Raw genomic sequence first — 14,144 nt, 5'->3', positions numbered from 1 at the left:
TATATCCACTTACTAGCTTATACCCACCTCCTAAGTTATACCCACTGTCTAGGTTATACCCACCCTCTAGGTTATACACACCTACTAGCTTATACTCCCCAACTAGGTTATACCCACTGTCCAGGTCATTCCCAGCTTCTAGGTTATAACCACCTTCTAGCTTATACCCACTTACTAGCTTATACTCACCTACTAAGTTATACCTACTGTCTAGGTTATACCCAGCTTCTAGGTAATACCCACCTACTAGCTTTTACCCACCATCTAGGTTATACCCACCTTCTAGGTTATACCCACCTACTAGTTTATACCCACTGTCTAGGTTATACCCACCTTCTAGGTTATACCCACCTTCTAGATTAGACACACCTATAAGCTAATACCCTCCGTGTAGGTTATACCCACCTACTAGGTTATACCCACCTTCAAGGTTATACCCACCTTCTAGGTTATACCCACCTACTAGGTTATATCCATTCACTAGCGTATACTCCCCAAATAGGCTACACTAACCTACTAGGTTATACCCACTTACTAGGTTATACACATACTCTAGCTTATACCCACCTTCAAAGCTATACCCACCTTTTAGGTTAAACCCACCTTCTAGTTTCTACCCACCTTCAAGGTCATACCCACCTTCAAGGTCATACCCACCTTCTAGGTTATACCCACCTACTAGCTTATCCCCACTTCCTAGCTTATCCCCACTTCCTAGCTTATACCCACCTACTAGCTTATACCCACTTACTAGCTTCTACCGACCTACTAGGTTATACTCACCTACTAGGTTGTACCCACTGTCTAGGCAGCGGCAGTGGCGCTGTAAGGGTTATGTTCTTCAACTTCTCCAGCGCCTTCAACACCATCCAGCCCACTCTTCTGAGAGACAAGCTGCATAACATGGGAGCGGACTCACATCTGGTCTCCTGGATTGTGGACTACCTCTCAGAGAGACCACAGTACGTTAGGCTGGGTGGCTGCACATCTGACACTGTGGTCAGCAGCACCGGAGCACCACAGGGCACTGTGCTCTCCCCTGTCCTGTTCACAATCTACACATCAGACTTCCAGTACGAGTCTGAGCTCTGCCACACGCAGAAGTACTCGGACGACACTGCCATAGTTGGATGTATTAAGGATGGACAGGAGGAGGAGTACAGGAGTTTGGTGGAAGACTTTGTTGGCTGGTGCAGGGCGAACCACCTGAAGCTGAACACTTCCAAAACCAAGGAGCTGGTGGTGGACATCAGGAGGAACAGATCAGACCTGAGGCCCGTCTCCATAGAGGGTGTGGAGGTGGAGTCGGTCAGTTCATATAAGTACCTGGGACTGCAGCTGGATGACAGACTGGACTGGTCAGAGACCATCAACGCTATCCACAAGAAAGGACAGAGCCGTCTGTACTTTCTAAGGAGGCTGAGGTCCTTCAACATCTGCAAGAAACTGCTGCTGATGTTCTACCAGACTGTGGTGGCCGGTGTCCTTTTCTATGCTGTGGTGTGCTGGGGAGGCAGCATAAAGAAAAGGGACGCAGCACGGCTGGACAGAGTGATCCGAAGGGCAGGATCTGTGGTGGGCACAGAGCTTGACTCTTTGGTCTCAGTGGCAGAAAAGAGGACCTTGGACAAGATCCTGACCATCCTGGACTCCTCCTCTCACCCTCTGCACAGAACTCTGAGCAGGCAGAGGAGTGTGTTCAGCCCCAGACTACTGTCCCTGACCTGCTCCACCAACAGACTCAAAAACTCTTTCGTACCCCGGGCCATCCGGCTGTACAACATCTCACTGAGGGCGCAGGGGTCACAACCACTACCATAGTCTGAATAGTTTTTATGGACATGTGCCTTTTTCTCATTTGGAAGCACATTTGCTCTTATCCCATTCTGTAAACACTGTCTCAGCAGTTTTTGCACATCCTGCACTTTTTCACTCATGCACCTTGTTTGGCTACCACCGTCAACATATGTACATACTTGATCACCTGTACAGTATATATGTACATAGACCATAATAATGGTCTTCTTTATCTACCGTTGCCTCTATTTAATTTTAAATTAGTCTAGGTATGCTTAAGTACTAACCCCTAATGTCAAGTACTAACCTTTGATGTATGTATATGCTACTGGATGCTTGAATTTCCCTCGGGATCAATAAAGTATCTATCTATCTATCTATCTATCTATCTATCTATCTATCTATCTATCTAGGTCATAACCACTGTCTACATTATACCCACCCACTAGATTATACCCACTGTCTCCGTTATACTCACCTACTAGGTTATACCCACTGTCTAGGTTATATCCAGCTTCTAGGTTATACCCACCTTCTAGGTCATACCCACCTACTAACTTATACCCACTTATTAGATTATACCCACCTACTAGGTTATACCCAGCTTCTAGGTTATACCGACCTGCTTGGCTATACCCACTTACTAGGTTGCCCCACTATTACAGAGGAGGCTGAAGGAGCATTTGTTTGTCTGTGCTGTGAACAGGTAACTCCTCATTTAGAGAAGAAATCTGAGGCTGATTTCATTCAGTTCCATGAAAGAGCAAAGAAACGTGTGGGTGAAAGGTGTGACTTCTGTGAGAACAGCATTCACAGCAACAAGCTCAGCCTCACCACTGCTGTGATAAAGTCCAGGTCTGCAAACTGAAAAACATTGGCATGGATGAACTCCATGAGGAATCTGGCATGGTGGAAGCTATTCTCAGCTCCCCAGAAAAGGAGGTTTGCCACAAGGAGGAGGGCTATCTAAAGCTGTTTTCCAAAGCCGACGTCCCACTGGTGATGCCGAGGAATGCGGCTACATCTTCTCCACCCAGCAGTGCATGTACAGAATGCAGCTTTTCAATGACAACCTCATAGACAACATAGAGAAATCGTCTCCATGTAGAAAGTGTTGAAGCAGAGCTGCAAATATGAGTTAACTTCATGTTGGCGCGCACAGACGTGTAAAAGACCTCCAACCATTTTGTTAGCTAGCAATCTGACATCATCCATCAGAACGGTTTGAATTCCAGTACCAAGGCATTTTAGTAAAACATACTACTGCACTGATGGAACATGAAGCTGACCATCACTCATGTCAAGCTCCAAAACTATGTTTGTGAATGTTTCGTTGAATGTTTCAAGGAAACCTCCACCCTCATGCCAAACTTACCACCCAGTGTGTGTCTTTGCTCAGGTGAAGGAAACACAGCAGCTCCTTGTATTCACTGGACAGACATCTTTCCTGAAAATGAGCTGTAGGTGGAAATCTGCATGTGAACCCGGTGTGTGGTGTTAAAATTCTGGTCTCTATAAACCCTTCGTTCCGCAAGAACCCAATCTGATCAGGCCCAATTAGGAGGAATTGGGCCTGATCAGTCCTTGCAGATACAGATGATACATGACAGACTTCTATCAAGTGGGGTACTCAGTAATACTTACTGGTGGTATTGTAGTGGATACCGTTGAACTGCTCTGGACATGGTCTAGAAATCAGCTCTCCTGCTGTACTGCGAGGCCAACAGGTCCCGATACCATCCACAGACAGGTCACAGTACAGACCTGCAGATAGACCAGATAATGGCGTCAGGTCTAGGGTCATGTGTCCCTGTGCTTTGTAAGACATCTTGCCTTAATTCAACTCAATAAGCAAGCGACAGTTTTTATTGACACAGGAGTATTTTGATTGATGCTGTGGGAGAGTTGAGGATGAAGGGAGGGCAATGGGTTGTTCTTCTCAGGAGAAACCAGGCATTTGTGTTGTACATGCAATGACAATAACACATTCTAATTCTTTATGGTGTCACGGCCCCTTCCTCCTTGTGGCCGTGTTCTTTAATTATGTGTGTGTGCAGGTGAAGCTGGAGTGTACCTGGCTGTGCTTGCATGAGTCAAGGGCCCGACGCTCCGCGCTTATAAAAGACCTGCCTACGGCCGGCCTCTCCCTCTCTCTTTTCCTCGCTCTGCTCCCAGGCCGCACCTGCGCCCGCTGCACCTTGCCTTTAGCTTTACTTTTAGTTTAGCTTTACACCATACAACACTGCACTCATTACATTCCACACACAACCATGCACGCACCTACACTTCTGATTTTGCAGACAGCCACACTTCATGGTTATCTTATTTTGCCTTAGTTTTGGTTCATCATTTGTTAATAAATTATCATAATTGGCCTTATCTGTTGTTTGGCGTAATTTTGTTATAGCTGTGAGCCGGGTTATGACAATGGAGACGTTAATCTGAGTATCATCTGCATAGCAATAAACTTTTATACCATCCTGTCCAATGATATTACCTAAGGGAGGCATGTATAATGTATTGGTCCAAGTACAGGACCCTGAGGAACTCCATGACTTACTCTGGTGTGTGAGGAAGACTCCTCGTTTACCTTAACAAACTGAAATCTATCTGATAAATATGACCTAAACCAGCCTAATCCAGTTCCTTTTATCTCAACAAGTTGTTCAAGGCTCTGTAGCAGAATGTTGTGATCAATGGTGTCGAATGCAGCACTGAGGTCTAACAGGATGAGTCCAGACAGGAGTCCTTTATCTGAGGCCATGAGAAGATCATAGGTGACCTTCACAGGGTCTGTCTCTGGGCTATGATGAGATCTAACACAATGAGTTCAGACCAGAGTCCTTTATCTGAGACCATGAGGAGATCATTGGAGAGATGCCGAGATCCAAAAACGGCAAACAGCGATCCACTCTCGCTACAATGGCATAAGAACTGGTAAAGACAAACCAGGACTGTTCTCATTTTTAAATACTGTAATTTCATGTGTGGATGTTAAATGGCAGTTTTATTGAGAGGTCAGACGTGAACATCCCATGTTGTATTTGGGATCTTTTATTGTTTTGCATTGTAATGTATCGTGTACAGTCACTGTTGTCTGTGTTTTGTGTAAAAGCCAGATTAGGGACGGGCATAAAGAATTAGCCTTGGCTAAAATGCTGTGGTGTGACAGGACTCATGGAACATACTTGTCCCAATCAAATAAATAAATTTGATTTGACTGATGTAGAATATAATGAACTGATTACTTTGGTTTTAAAAAAGGATCATACAAATAAATATTTAATTAAAAATAATCCTGAGAACACAGATGGTGGTGTTGTTGTCCTGAGAGGTTCCATGTCAGTCTGGGTTAATTTATAAAAATTGAAAGAGAATGTTGTATTTTTAAGCTCTGTATTATTTTTGCTAGTATTAGAAGTCAGATTCTCCTTACATGCACCTCCCACATCTTACCCACAAGGTGATGCTCTTAATTGTAAAGAAGAAGAATCAGACTGACTGTCACTACTGACCTGAAGAGTTCCTGGTAATAAAGGTCTGGTTCAGGAACACCAATGTTCTCGCTGACAAAGAAAGATAGGAAAAGTCAGTCCTTTCATCAGCTAATCAGACATTTGGGAATTAAAACTAAGAGGATGTTACCTGACAGGTTGGTGGACAACAGGGTCAAAGTCTCACAAGTTAACTCAGCTGCAGAAACTCCTCCAACCAGCAACAGGCTCACAGAAACCACCTGAAAACACATGGATGACAATACGTTCATTTTAAGAGATGGTTAGTAGTCAGCAGTTAGCCAGCAGTTAGTCAGCAGTTAATCAACAGTCAGCAGTTAGCCAGCAGCAGTTAGTCAGGTGTTAGTCGCCAGTTAGTCAACAGTTAGTCTGCAGTTTGCCAGCAGTTAGTCAGCAGTTAGCGAGCAGTTAGTCAACAGTCAGCAGTTAGCCAGCAGTTAGTCAACAGTTAGTCAACAGTTAGCCAGCAGTTAGTCAGCAGTTAATCAACAGTCAGCAGTTAGTCAGCAGTTAGCCAGCAGTTAGTCAACAGTTAGTCAATAGTTAGCCAGCGGTTAGTCAGCAGTTAATCAACAGTCAGCAGTTAGTCAGCAGCAGTTAGTCAACAGTTAGCCAGCAGTTAGTCAGGTGTTAGTCACCAGTTAGTCAACAGTTAGTCAGCAGTTAGTTAGGAGTTAGTCAACAGTTAGTCAACAATTAGTCAGCAGTTAGTCAGCAGTTAATCAGCAGGTAACCAGCAGTTAGTCAACAGACAGCAGTTAGCCAGCTGTTAGTCAGGTGTTAGTCAACAGTCAGCAGTTAACCAGCAGTTAGGCAACAGTTAGGCAACAGTTAGTCAACAGTTAGTCAGCAGTTAGTTAGGAGTTAGTCAACAGTTAGTCAACAATTAGTCAGCAGTTAGTCAGCAGTTAGTCAGGAGTTAGTCTGCAGTTAGTCAGCAGTTAGTCAGGAGTTAGTCGCCAGTTAGTCAACAGTTAGTCAGCAGTTAGCCAGCAGTTAGTCAGGAGATAGTCAGCAGTTATTCAGCAGTGAGTCAGGAGTTAGTCAGCAGTTAGTCAGGAGTTAGTCTGCGGTTAGTCAGGAGTTAGTCACCAGTTAGTCAACAGTTAGTCAGCAGTTAGCCAGCAGTTAGTCTCTGGTCAGTTAACAGTTAGTCAACAGTTAGTCAGCAGTTACTCAGGTGTTAGTCCGCAGTTAGTAACCAGTTAGTCAGCAGTTAATCAGCAGTTAACCAGCAGTTAGTCAACAGTCAGCAGTTAGCCAGCAGTTAGTCAGGAGTTAGTCAGTAGATAGTCAACAGTTGGTCAGCAGTTAATCAGCAGTTTGCCAGCAGTTAGTCAACAGTCAGTAATTAGCCAGCAGTTAGTCAGGAGTTTATCAACAGTCAGGGGTTAATCACCAGTTAGTAAAAAGTTAGTTAGGAGTTAGTCAGCGGTTAATCAGCACTGAGTCGGGGGTTAGACAGGAGTTAGCCAGCAGTTAATCAGCAGTTTGCCAGCAGTTAGTCAACAGTCAGCAGTTAGTCAACAGTTAGTCAGGAGTTGGTCAGCAGTTAGCCAGCAGTTGGTCAGGAGTTGGTCAACAGTTATTCAGCAGTGAGTCAGGAGTTAGTCAGCAGTTAGCCAGCAGTTAGCCAGCAGTTAGCCAGCAGTTAGTCGGCAGTGAGTTGGGGGTTAGTCAGGAGTTAGCCAGCAACTACTCAGCAGTTAGTCAGGAGTTAGTCACCAGTTAGTAACAGTTAGTCAGCAGTTAGCCAGCAGTTAGTCAGGAGATAGTCAACAGTAAGTCAGCAGTTAGTCTCCGATCAGTTAACAGTTAGTCAACATTTAGTCAGCAGTTAGCCAGCTGTTAATTAGGTGTTAGTCACCAGTTAGTCAACAGTTAGTCAGCAGTTATACAGGTGTTAGTCAGCAGTTAGTAACCAGTTAGTCAGCAGTTAATCAGCAGTTAGTCAACAGTCAGCAGTTAGCCAGCAGTTAGTCAGGAGTTAGCCTGCAGTTAGACAGCAGTGAGTCAGAGGTTAGTCAGGAGTTAGCCAGCCTCAACACCTCGGCTGCGCGTAGAAATTGTGTCCATAAACGTAATGAACAAAATCGGTGACAAAGGGCAGCCTTGGTGGAGTCCAACCCGCACTGGAAACGATTCTGTTTTGTAATACAGACCAAGCTCTGACACTGGTTGTAAAGGGACCAGACAGATCGTTCAAGTGGGCCCGGCACTCCGCAATGCTGCATCCAGAAACCTTAAGGAACTCTGGCTGCGCTACGCTTAGCCCTCCGATACCCATCAGCTGCCTCTGCAGCAGGGGCGTGGCCTGGCCTGGGCATTCCCGGCTCTAGCCTCAAACATTTCACATCAAGCCCCGAATGTTTTTTCATCCCAGGATACGTTTACATTCTCTCAGCCACCTTATGACATTAAAGAAGATGGTAGTTTTGTAATTTCCTGGCTTATGTGAATGCAACACAGGTACAATATGACCAATCACAGAGGAATTTTATGGAAGCAGGGAATCCTCCGTGTTGGCTGACAGCCCGGCGTTTTATCCCTAATCTGAACTCTGGTGTTATTTCGAGAGTCATTATTAGGGGTGAAAAATGGACATCAGACAGTTTTTTATTTAGAGAAGAGAGAAACTCTTCAGTTGTGGTCGCTGCCGATGGGCAGCAAGACTCTGAGCCAAGACATGAAACAGGTAAACCACAAATAATTTAAACTCTGTATGTCTTAAAATGAAATGAACGTTAAGCAGATCATTCATGACAGTACTTGGTACTTCGAAGGTTAAGCTAGCTGTACTAAACCGTTAGCCCTGCCCTTTTCTGTTCTACACATTTACATTAAATCCAGTGGTGAAGTCTACGTGGTTCGCTGGTTTACCCGCTGCTGTGTGTGTGTGTGTGTGCGCGCACGCGTGCATGCGTTTGTGTTGTAGTAGATGGAAACGGATTTCCCAGTGTTGGATGTTTGGTTTCTAGATGCTGCTTTAGTTTGAATATAAATAAATAATAAACAGCTTTATTATAAATTTATTTACTATGTTTTTGTTTACCTCCAGGTCACTGGCTCGTCAGTAGTTAAAGAGTTTTAAAGAGTGTTTTACATTTTATGTTGCTACATTTATATTTGGAATAAAAACCAGTCTTTCGTGATCTCACCTTTGTGTGGGTGTTTACTTTATGTATTAATGAGGCTGGTGGTTCTTGTATGTTGCTCCAGGACAGGGGTGTTCGAGACTGGGAGGAAAAATCAGAGTATACCACTAGTTTAAACTCGGCTATACTACTGAAAAAGTAGTAATGGTAAAGATGGAAAACAAGTGAAAGAAGGAAAGAAGGGAAATGATGGAAGGAAAACAAGTGATGAAGCCTGTAGGGAAAGAAGGAAGAGACAGATGAGATGATAGAGACAGTAAATACTAAAGCATCATCTTTATTCTGAAAATTGCAAGTAACTGAAAACAGTTCACGTTCATCGTTTTGTTGCAGAATATGTGCACTAAAGAGCAGGTTGTGGAGATAAACAGCAGATGTCTGGAAAAGTAAAAGTTTAGAGATCTTGTTTACATGGTCACGTTTAGGATTGAAAATAAATACATATTGAAGCACATATTACAGTATTTGCCTTTAAACAATGCTCAAGAAAGCTTAAGTAAAAAGCCATTTTTACTTTGTTGGTTCACTCAGATTTCTTTACGAGGGTGTGGGCTCAGCCCCTAATGTTCCCAGGTCCAGGAAACGCCCCTGCTCTGGAGTCCCACAGGCCAAAAAGACCGATAGGACTCCATCTTCAGCTTGACGGCATCCCTCACTGCTGGTGTCCACCAAGTTTGGCGGTTATCGCTACTGCAGGCACCGACGACCTTATGGCCACGGTTCTGGTTGGTCGCCTCAACAATAGAGGCACGGAACACAGCCCACTTGGACTCAATGTCCTCCGCCTCACCCGGGACATGGTTGAAGCTCTGCCGGAGATTGGAGTTGAAATCTTTCTGACAGGGGACTCTGCCAGACGTTCCCAGCAGACCCTCACAACACGCTTGGGTCTGCCTGGCCTGCCTCCACCACCATCTGAGCCAACTCACCACCAGGTGGTGATCAGTTGACAGCTCCGCCCCTCTCTTCACCCAAGTGTCCAAAACATGTGGCCGCAAGTCCGACGACATGACAACAAACTTGATCATTGAACTGCGGCCTAGAGTGTCCTGGTGCCAAGTGCACATGTGGACACTCCTATGTCTGAACAAGGTGTTCGTTATGGACAGTCCATGACGAGTACAGAAGTCCAGCAACAAAACACCACTAGGACTTAGATCAGAGGGGCCGTTCCTCCCAATCACGCCCCTCCAGGTCTCGCTGTCATTGCCCACATGGGCATTGAAGTTCCCCAGCAGAACGAGGGATCCCCGGAAGGAGTGCTCTCCAACACAGCACAAACAGTCAGGACCCGTCCCCCCACCTGAAGGCAGAGGGAGGCTACCCTTTCGTCTACCGGGGTAAGGGAGCCGCGCCTCTTCTGGTCCCTTCCCTAGACACCTGTTTGCTATGGGTCACCCTACCAGGGGCATAAAGTCCCCGACAACATAGCCACTAGGATCATCAGGACGCACAAACTCCTCCACCACGGTAAGGTGGCAGCTCAGGGAGGAGCAACCATAGCAGACACATGTTTATTAAACCAGTTACTCTAGCTGTCCAGTACTGGACATGGAGAGAAAAGATGATTAGAAAGGAAAGGAGACATGGAACTGAGGAAAGAGGAGCTAGGAGATGAGCAGCCATCAGATGGATGCTGGGGGCGACTTCTACAGTACTGACTCAGCAACTTCAACACCACCGACTCAGCAACTTCAACACCACCGACTTAGCAACTTCAACACCACCGACTCAGCAACTTCAACACCACCGACTCAGCAAATTCAACACCACCGACTCAGCAACTTCAACACCACCGACTCAGGAACTTCTACGGTACCAACTCGGCAATTTCTATACAATTGACTCAGCGACTTCTATACCATAGACTCAGCAACTGCTACAGTACTGACTCGTGGAGATGGAGGTGACACTGGAGATGTGTACTATGGAGCTGGAGGCGACACTGTAGATGTGTACCATGGAGATGGAGGTAATGGTGGAAAGCTGGAGCCTCCCTTCCTTCTGGTTCCTGCTGCAGTCAGTGCAGATCCATGAGACGTGGGTCTGCCAGGAGGTGTCCAGATCGCCAGTCTGGACCCCCAGAACAGCAACCTCTTGGGAGCATCTTCCATCAAAGAGGCACACTGCCCCAGTCCGCTCACCAGTTGGGAGGCCCCGCTGGGTCCGTATGGCCTGTTCATTCTGTCAGAAAGCCATGGACATAAGAACTCGTGTAGGGAAAAGGTTTTAACAAAGTAAAATTAACAACAAAGATCTATGGAGGCACACTGACAGGTATGGACTACCATCTAACAGCAACAGAGGAAACTGTTACGGCTGCCTGTCCTTTCTCTAATTACCCTCTTGTTTTGCATGTAAATACCTGTGTGCCATCACCCATCAGCTATTGGCTATGCTCAACACACCTTGGCCTTCTACCGGCTGATTGGTTACTCGCTGGCCAATCATCAACATTGCAGCCCCACTTTGAGGAAATAAAAGCCAGCTGCAGCTGTGGACTCGTCAGCAACTGTTTGCAGACAGTCTGCCCTTGGCTGCTGAATTTTGTGACCATGTGCTTTGCTTGGATTTGGTGGTGTTTGACTGGTAGGATTAGTGTTTTCTTCCAACAGTGTTAAAACTGTTTGGCTTTGTGTTTAGATTTTGGTTTACTGACTGATGAGTCTTGTTTTCTGTTTTTTGGTAAGACTTAAAGCACTTTTGGCTTCTCCGTTGTAGTTGATGTGTTGGGCTAGTTAGGTTTGTAGTTGTGTATAGTACTTTTTGGTTAAATTGTACATATTGGAGCTGCTTCACCTTTTGTCATTATATGGGAGATTATTTGGCCAGTTTTTTGTTCACCCTTTTGGTTATTCTTGGTTTTGCTTTTTACTGGCTTGTTTTGAGTTGAATTTGGAAAGTAGCTGTTATATTGGGTTTTTGATTTAAGCCGCCTCGCTACCCCAACACGTGATTCACCAGCGTTGTTTTTTTGTTTGGCTCCTCATTTCCACTCTTTCCCTTTGTGAGGTCACAAAGGGAAGGATCTCAGACTCACCCATTTGAGCACACATTCAGCAAGTGAAAAGAGGAGACAGAATTTTCTCATTTCTGGTCCTCATACACAAACTATGAGCACACGTATGATGTTTGCATAATATGGGACCTTTAAAGTGTACAGTTGTCTCACAGCAAGAATGTCGCTGGTTCGAACCTCAACTGTGGAGTTTACATGTTCTCCCCATGTATGCATGGGTTCTCTCTGGCTCCTCCTACCATCCGCACACATGATGTGAGGTTAAGTGGTCACCCTGGATTCTCCCTGCAGTGTCGGCCCTGCACTGGACTGGTGACCTGTCCAGGTGTACCTGCCTCTCACCTGCTAAATGCTGGGTTAGCCTCCAGCTTCCCTGCGACCCGCAATGGACTAAACGGTTCAGACAATGAATAAATGAATGAATGTCTCTCGATCTAGTTCAGCATTCCTTATTTATCTGCTGCTTATGACACTGTATAGTGGTTTCTAATTCTCGTACTTTTATTGTTTGTTTATTTATTTATTTATAATTGTTAGATTTTTTTCCTGTACTCTGGCAAAAATTTCATTCTGGATCAATAAAGTTGTTCATATTCATGTTATTGTTATTATTTATCTGTTTGCTGATCAGTAAAAAATGGCCGAGGTGGACAGAGGGGTTTTTATCATAGAAACCTGGCTGGTGCGGGCCGGGACCCCAGAGCCTCACTTCTCGCGACGCCCCTGTCTGTCTCCATTATCAGTTACAATGTTTATTCCTGAGAAACACACACACGCAGCAGCACGCGCCACCCCCTCCTACCTGACTTAGGAGTTTTTCGATCTTCATCATTCATACATCCCATCGGACGCGCGCGCTCTGGCACGCGGCGGACCAGCCGTTCAGAGCCTCGTGTCGCACGATCCTGTCCGGTTCAGGTCTGACCGCATGTCGGTCCGTGGCGGGACGGATTAACGCCACAGACCCACAACTGAGGACGACCAAGCCGCTCCAATGTTGCTGCGCCGGAACTAGTTAGAACGGTTGTATTCTGGTCCTGGTCCGGGTTTATCCCGGTCATAATCTCCCTTGTAGACTCGTTGTAAGCGCGAGTCCACACTGACCAAGCAGCGCGTGCAGCAGAGGATGCTGCACAGCACAAGCCAATCAGAGGAGGGGAGACACATGCGCACACACATACCCGCGCGCGCACACACACACACGCTCAGTGATCAGTCACATGATCCATGGATTCAGATGGAAAATAAAAAAAATTCAATCACTGATCAATCAACTAATAATGAAAGGATTCGTGGCAGAGACCGTTTGTTGTTTTAATGTTGTCACTGACCAACCTGGACCTGGTTCGGACTAAAGAAACTAACTCTGGTCTGGGAGTCTCCTGGATCGGTTCTCTTCCAGTGAAGTGAAATATGAAAGAAAATGAAAAATGAAATCAAAACAGAAAGAAAAATCTAAAATAAAGCAGATAAAAGCCAGAAATAAAGTTCCAGTGTGGGGAATTAACAGCTGTTCTGATAAAAGGCAGCAAATAGAAAAGTTTTAACCCTGACGTAAAACTGCTGAGTCAGCAGACCTGCAGGTTTCTGGAAGTTTGTTCCACATGTGAGGAGAATAAAGCTGAACGCTGCCTCTCCATGTTTAGTTCTGACTCTGGGAACAGAAAGTAGACCTGACCCTGATGACCTGAGGGATCTGGTTCATCCATAATCAAACTGAAGATCCTGAATGGATTCTGGTCCTAAACCCTTCAGGTCCTTGTGAACAGGGAGGAAACCAGTGTAAAGATCTGAGGACTGGAGTTCTAGGATCTACTTTCCTGGTCTTAGTGAGGAATGGAGTTCTAGGATCTACTTTCCTGGTCTTAGTGAGGACCGGAGGTCTAGGATCTGTTTTCCTGGTCTTAGTGAGGACTGGAGTTCTAGGATCTACTTTCCTGGTCTTAGTGAGGACTGGAGTTCTAGGATCTCCTTTCCTGATCTTAGTGGGGACTGGACTTCTAGGATCTGCTTTCCTGGTCATAGTGAGGACTGGAGTTCTAGGATCTACTTTCCTGGTCTTAGTGAAGACTGGAGTTCTAGGATCTACTTTCCTGGTCTTAGTGAGGACTGGACTTCTAGGATCTGCTGTCCTGGTCATAGTGAGGACTGGAGTTCTAGGATCTACTTTCCTGGTCTTAGTGAAGACTGGAGTTCTAGGATCTACTTTCCTGGTCTTAGTGAGGACTGGACTTCTAGGATCTGCTTTCCTGGTCTTTGTGAGGACTGGACTTCTAGGATCTGCTTTCCTGGTCATAGTGAGGACTGGAGTTCTAGGATCTACTTTCCTGATCTTAGTGAGCACTGGAGTTCTAGGATCTACTTTCCTGGTCATAGTGAGGACTGGAGTTCTAGGATCTGCTTTCCTGGTCATAGTGAGGACTGGAGTTCTAGGATCTACTTTCCTGATCTTAGTGAGCACTGGAGTTCTAGGATCTACTTTCCTGGTCATAGTGAGGACTGGAGTTCTAGGATCTGCTTTCCTGGTCTTAGTGAAGACTGGAGTTCTAGGATCTACTTTCCTAGTATTAGTGAAGACTGGGAATGTAAGATCAACTTTCCTGGTCTTAGTGAGGACTGGAGTTCTAGGATCTACTTTCCTGGTCTTAGTGAGGACTG

The 14,144-nt window shown here is 45.5% G+C and overlaps 1 protein-coding gene and 1 long non-coding RNA gene across 5 annotated transcripts in view; one reads left to right on the top strand and one right to left on the bottom strand.

Moving 5' to 3' along the window:
* Positions 1 to 12,598, bottom strand: part of crhr1 (corticotropin releasing hormone receptor 1) — a 43,329-nt gene extending 30,731 nt beyond the window's left edge. Inside the window, exons 1-4 of the mRNA XM_041971899.1 lie at positions 12,289 to 12,598; positions 5,443 to 5,533; positions 5,313 to 5,363; positions 3,442 to 3,561 (exon numbers count right to left, since the gene is read on the bottom strand). Coding sequence (XP_041827833.1) covers positions 3,442 to 3,561; positions 5,313 to 5,363; positions 5,443 to 5,533; positions 12,289 to 12,318 — 292 coding nt within the window. The 5' untranslated portion in view covers positions 12,319 to 12,598. The remainder of the gene's footprint in view (positions 1 to 3,441; positions 3,562 to 5,312; positions 5,364 to 5,442; positions 5,534 to 12,288) is intronic.
* On the top strand, positions 5,584 to 7,347 carry LOC121631186. Of its 4 annotated transcripts, XR_006008697.1 has the most exons (5): positions 5,584 to 5,610; positions 5,747 to 5,832; positions 6,079 to 6,089; positions 6,566 to 6,973; positions 7,332 to 7,347. It is a non-coding gene; the product is annotated as an uncharacterized LOC121631186 (long non-coding RNA). The 4 variants fall into 4 exon arrangements; XR_006008696.1 differs by lacking the exon at positions 5,584 to 5,610 and having other exon boundaries at positions 5,650 to 5,832; XR_006008700.1 differs by lacking the exons at positions 5,584 to 5,610; positions 5,747 to 5,832; positions 6,079 to 6,089 and adding an exon at positions 5,904 to 5,939 and having other exon boundaries at positions 6,526 to 6,973.
* Positions 12,599 to 14,144: the final 1,546 nt, after the last annotated feature.

The sequence above is a fragment of the Melanotaenia boesemani genome, chromosome 2, assembly GCF_017639745.1.
Source record: "Melanotaenia boesemani isolate fMelBoe1 chromosome 2, fMelBoe1.pri, whole genome shotgun sequence".
NCBI classification, from domain to species: domain Eukaryota; kingdom Metazoa; phylum Chordata; class Actinopteri; order Atheriniformes; family Melanotaeniidae; genus Melanotaenia; species Melanotaenia boesemani.
The sequence above is the reverse complement of the archived record's forward strand: the minus strand, read 5'-3'. Positions and strand labels throughout refer to the sequence as shown.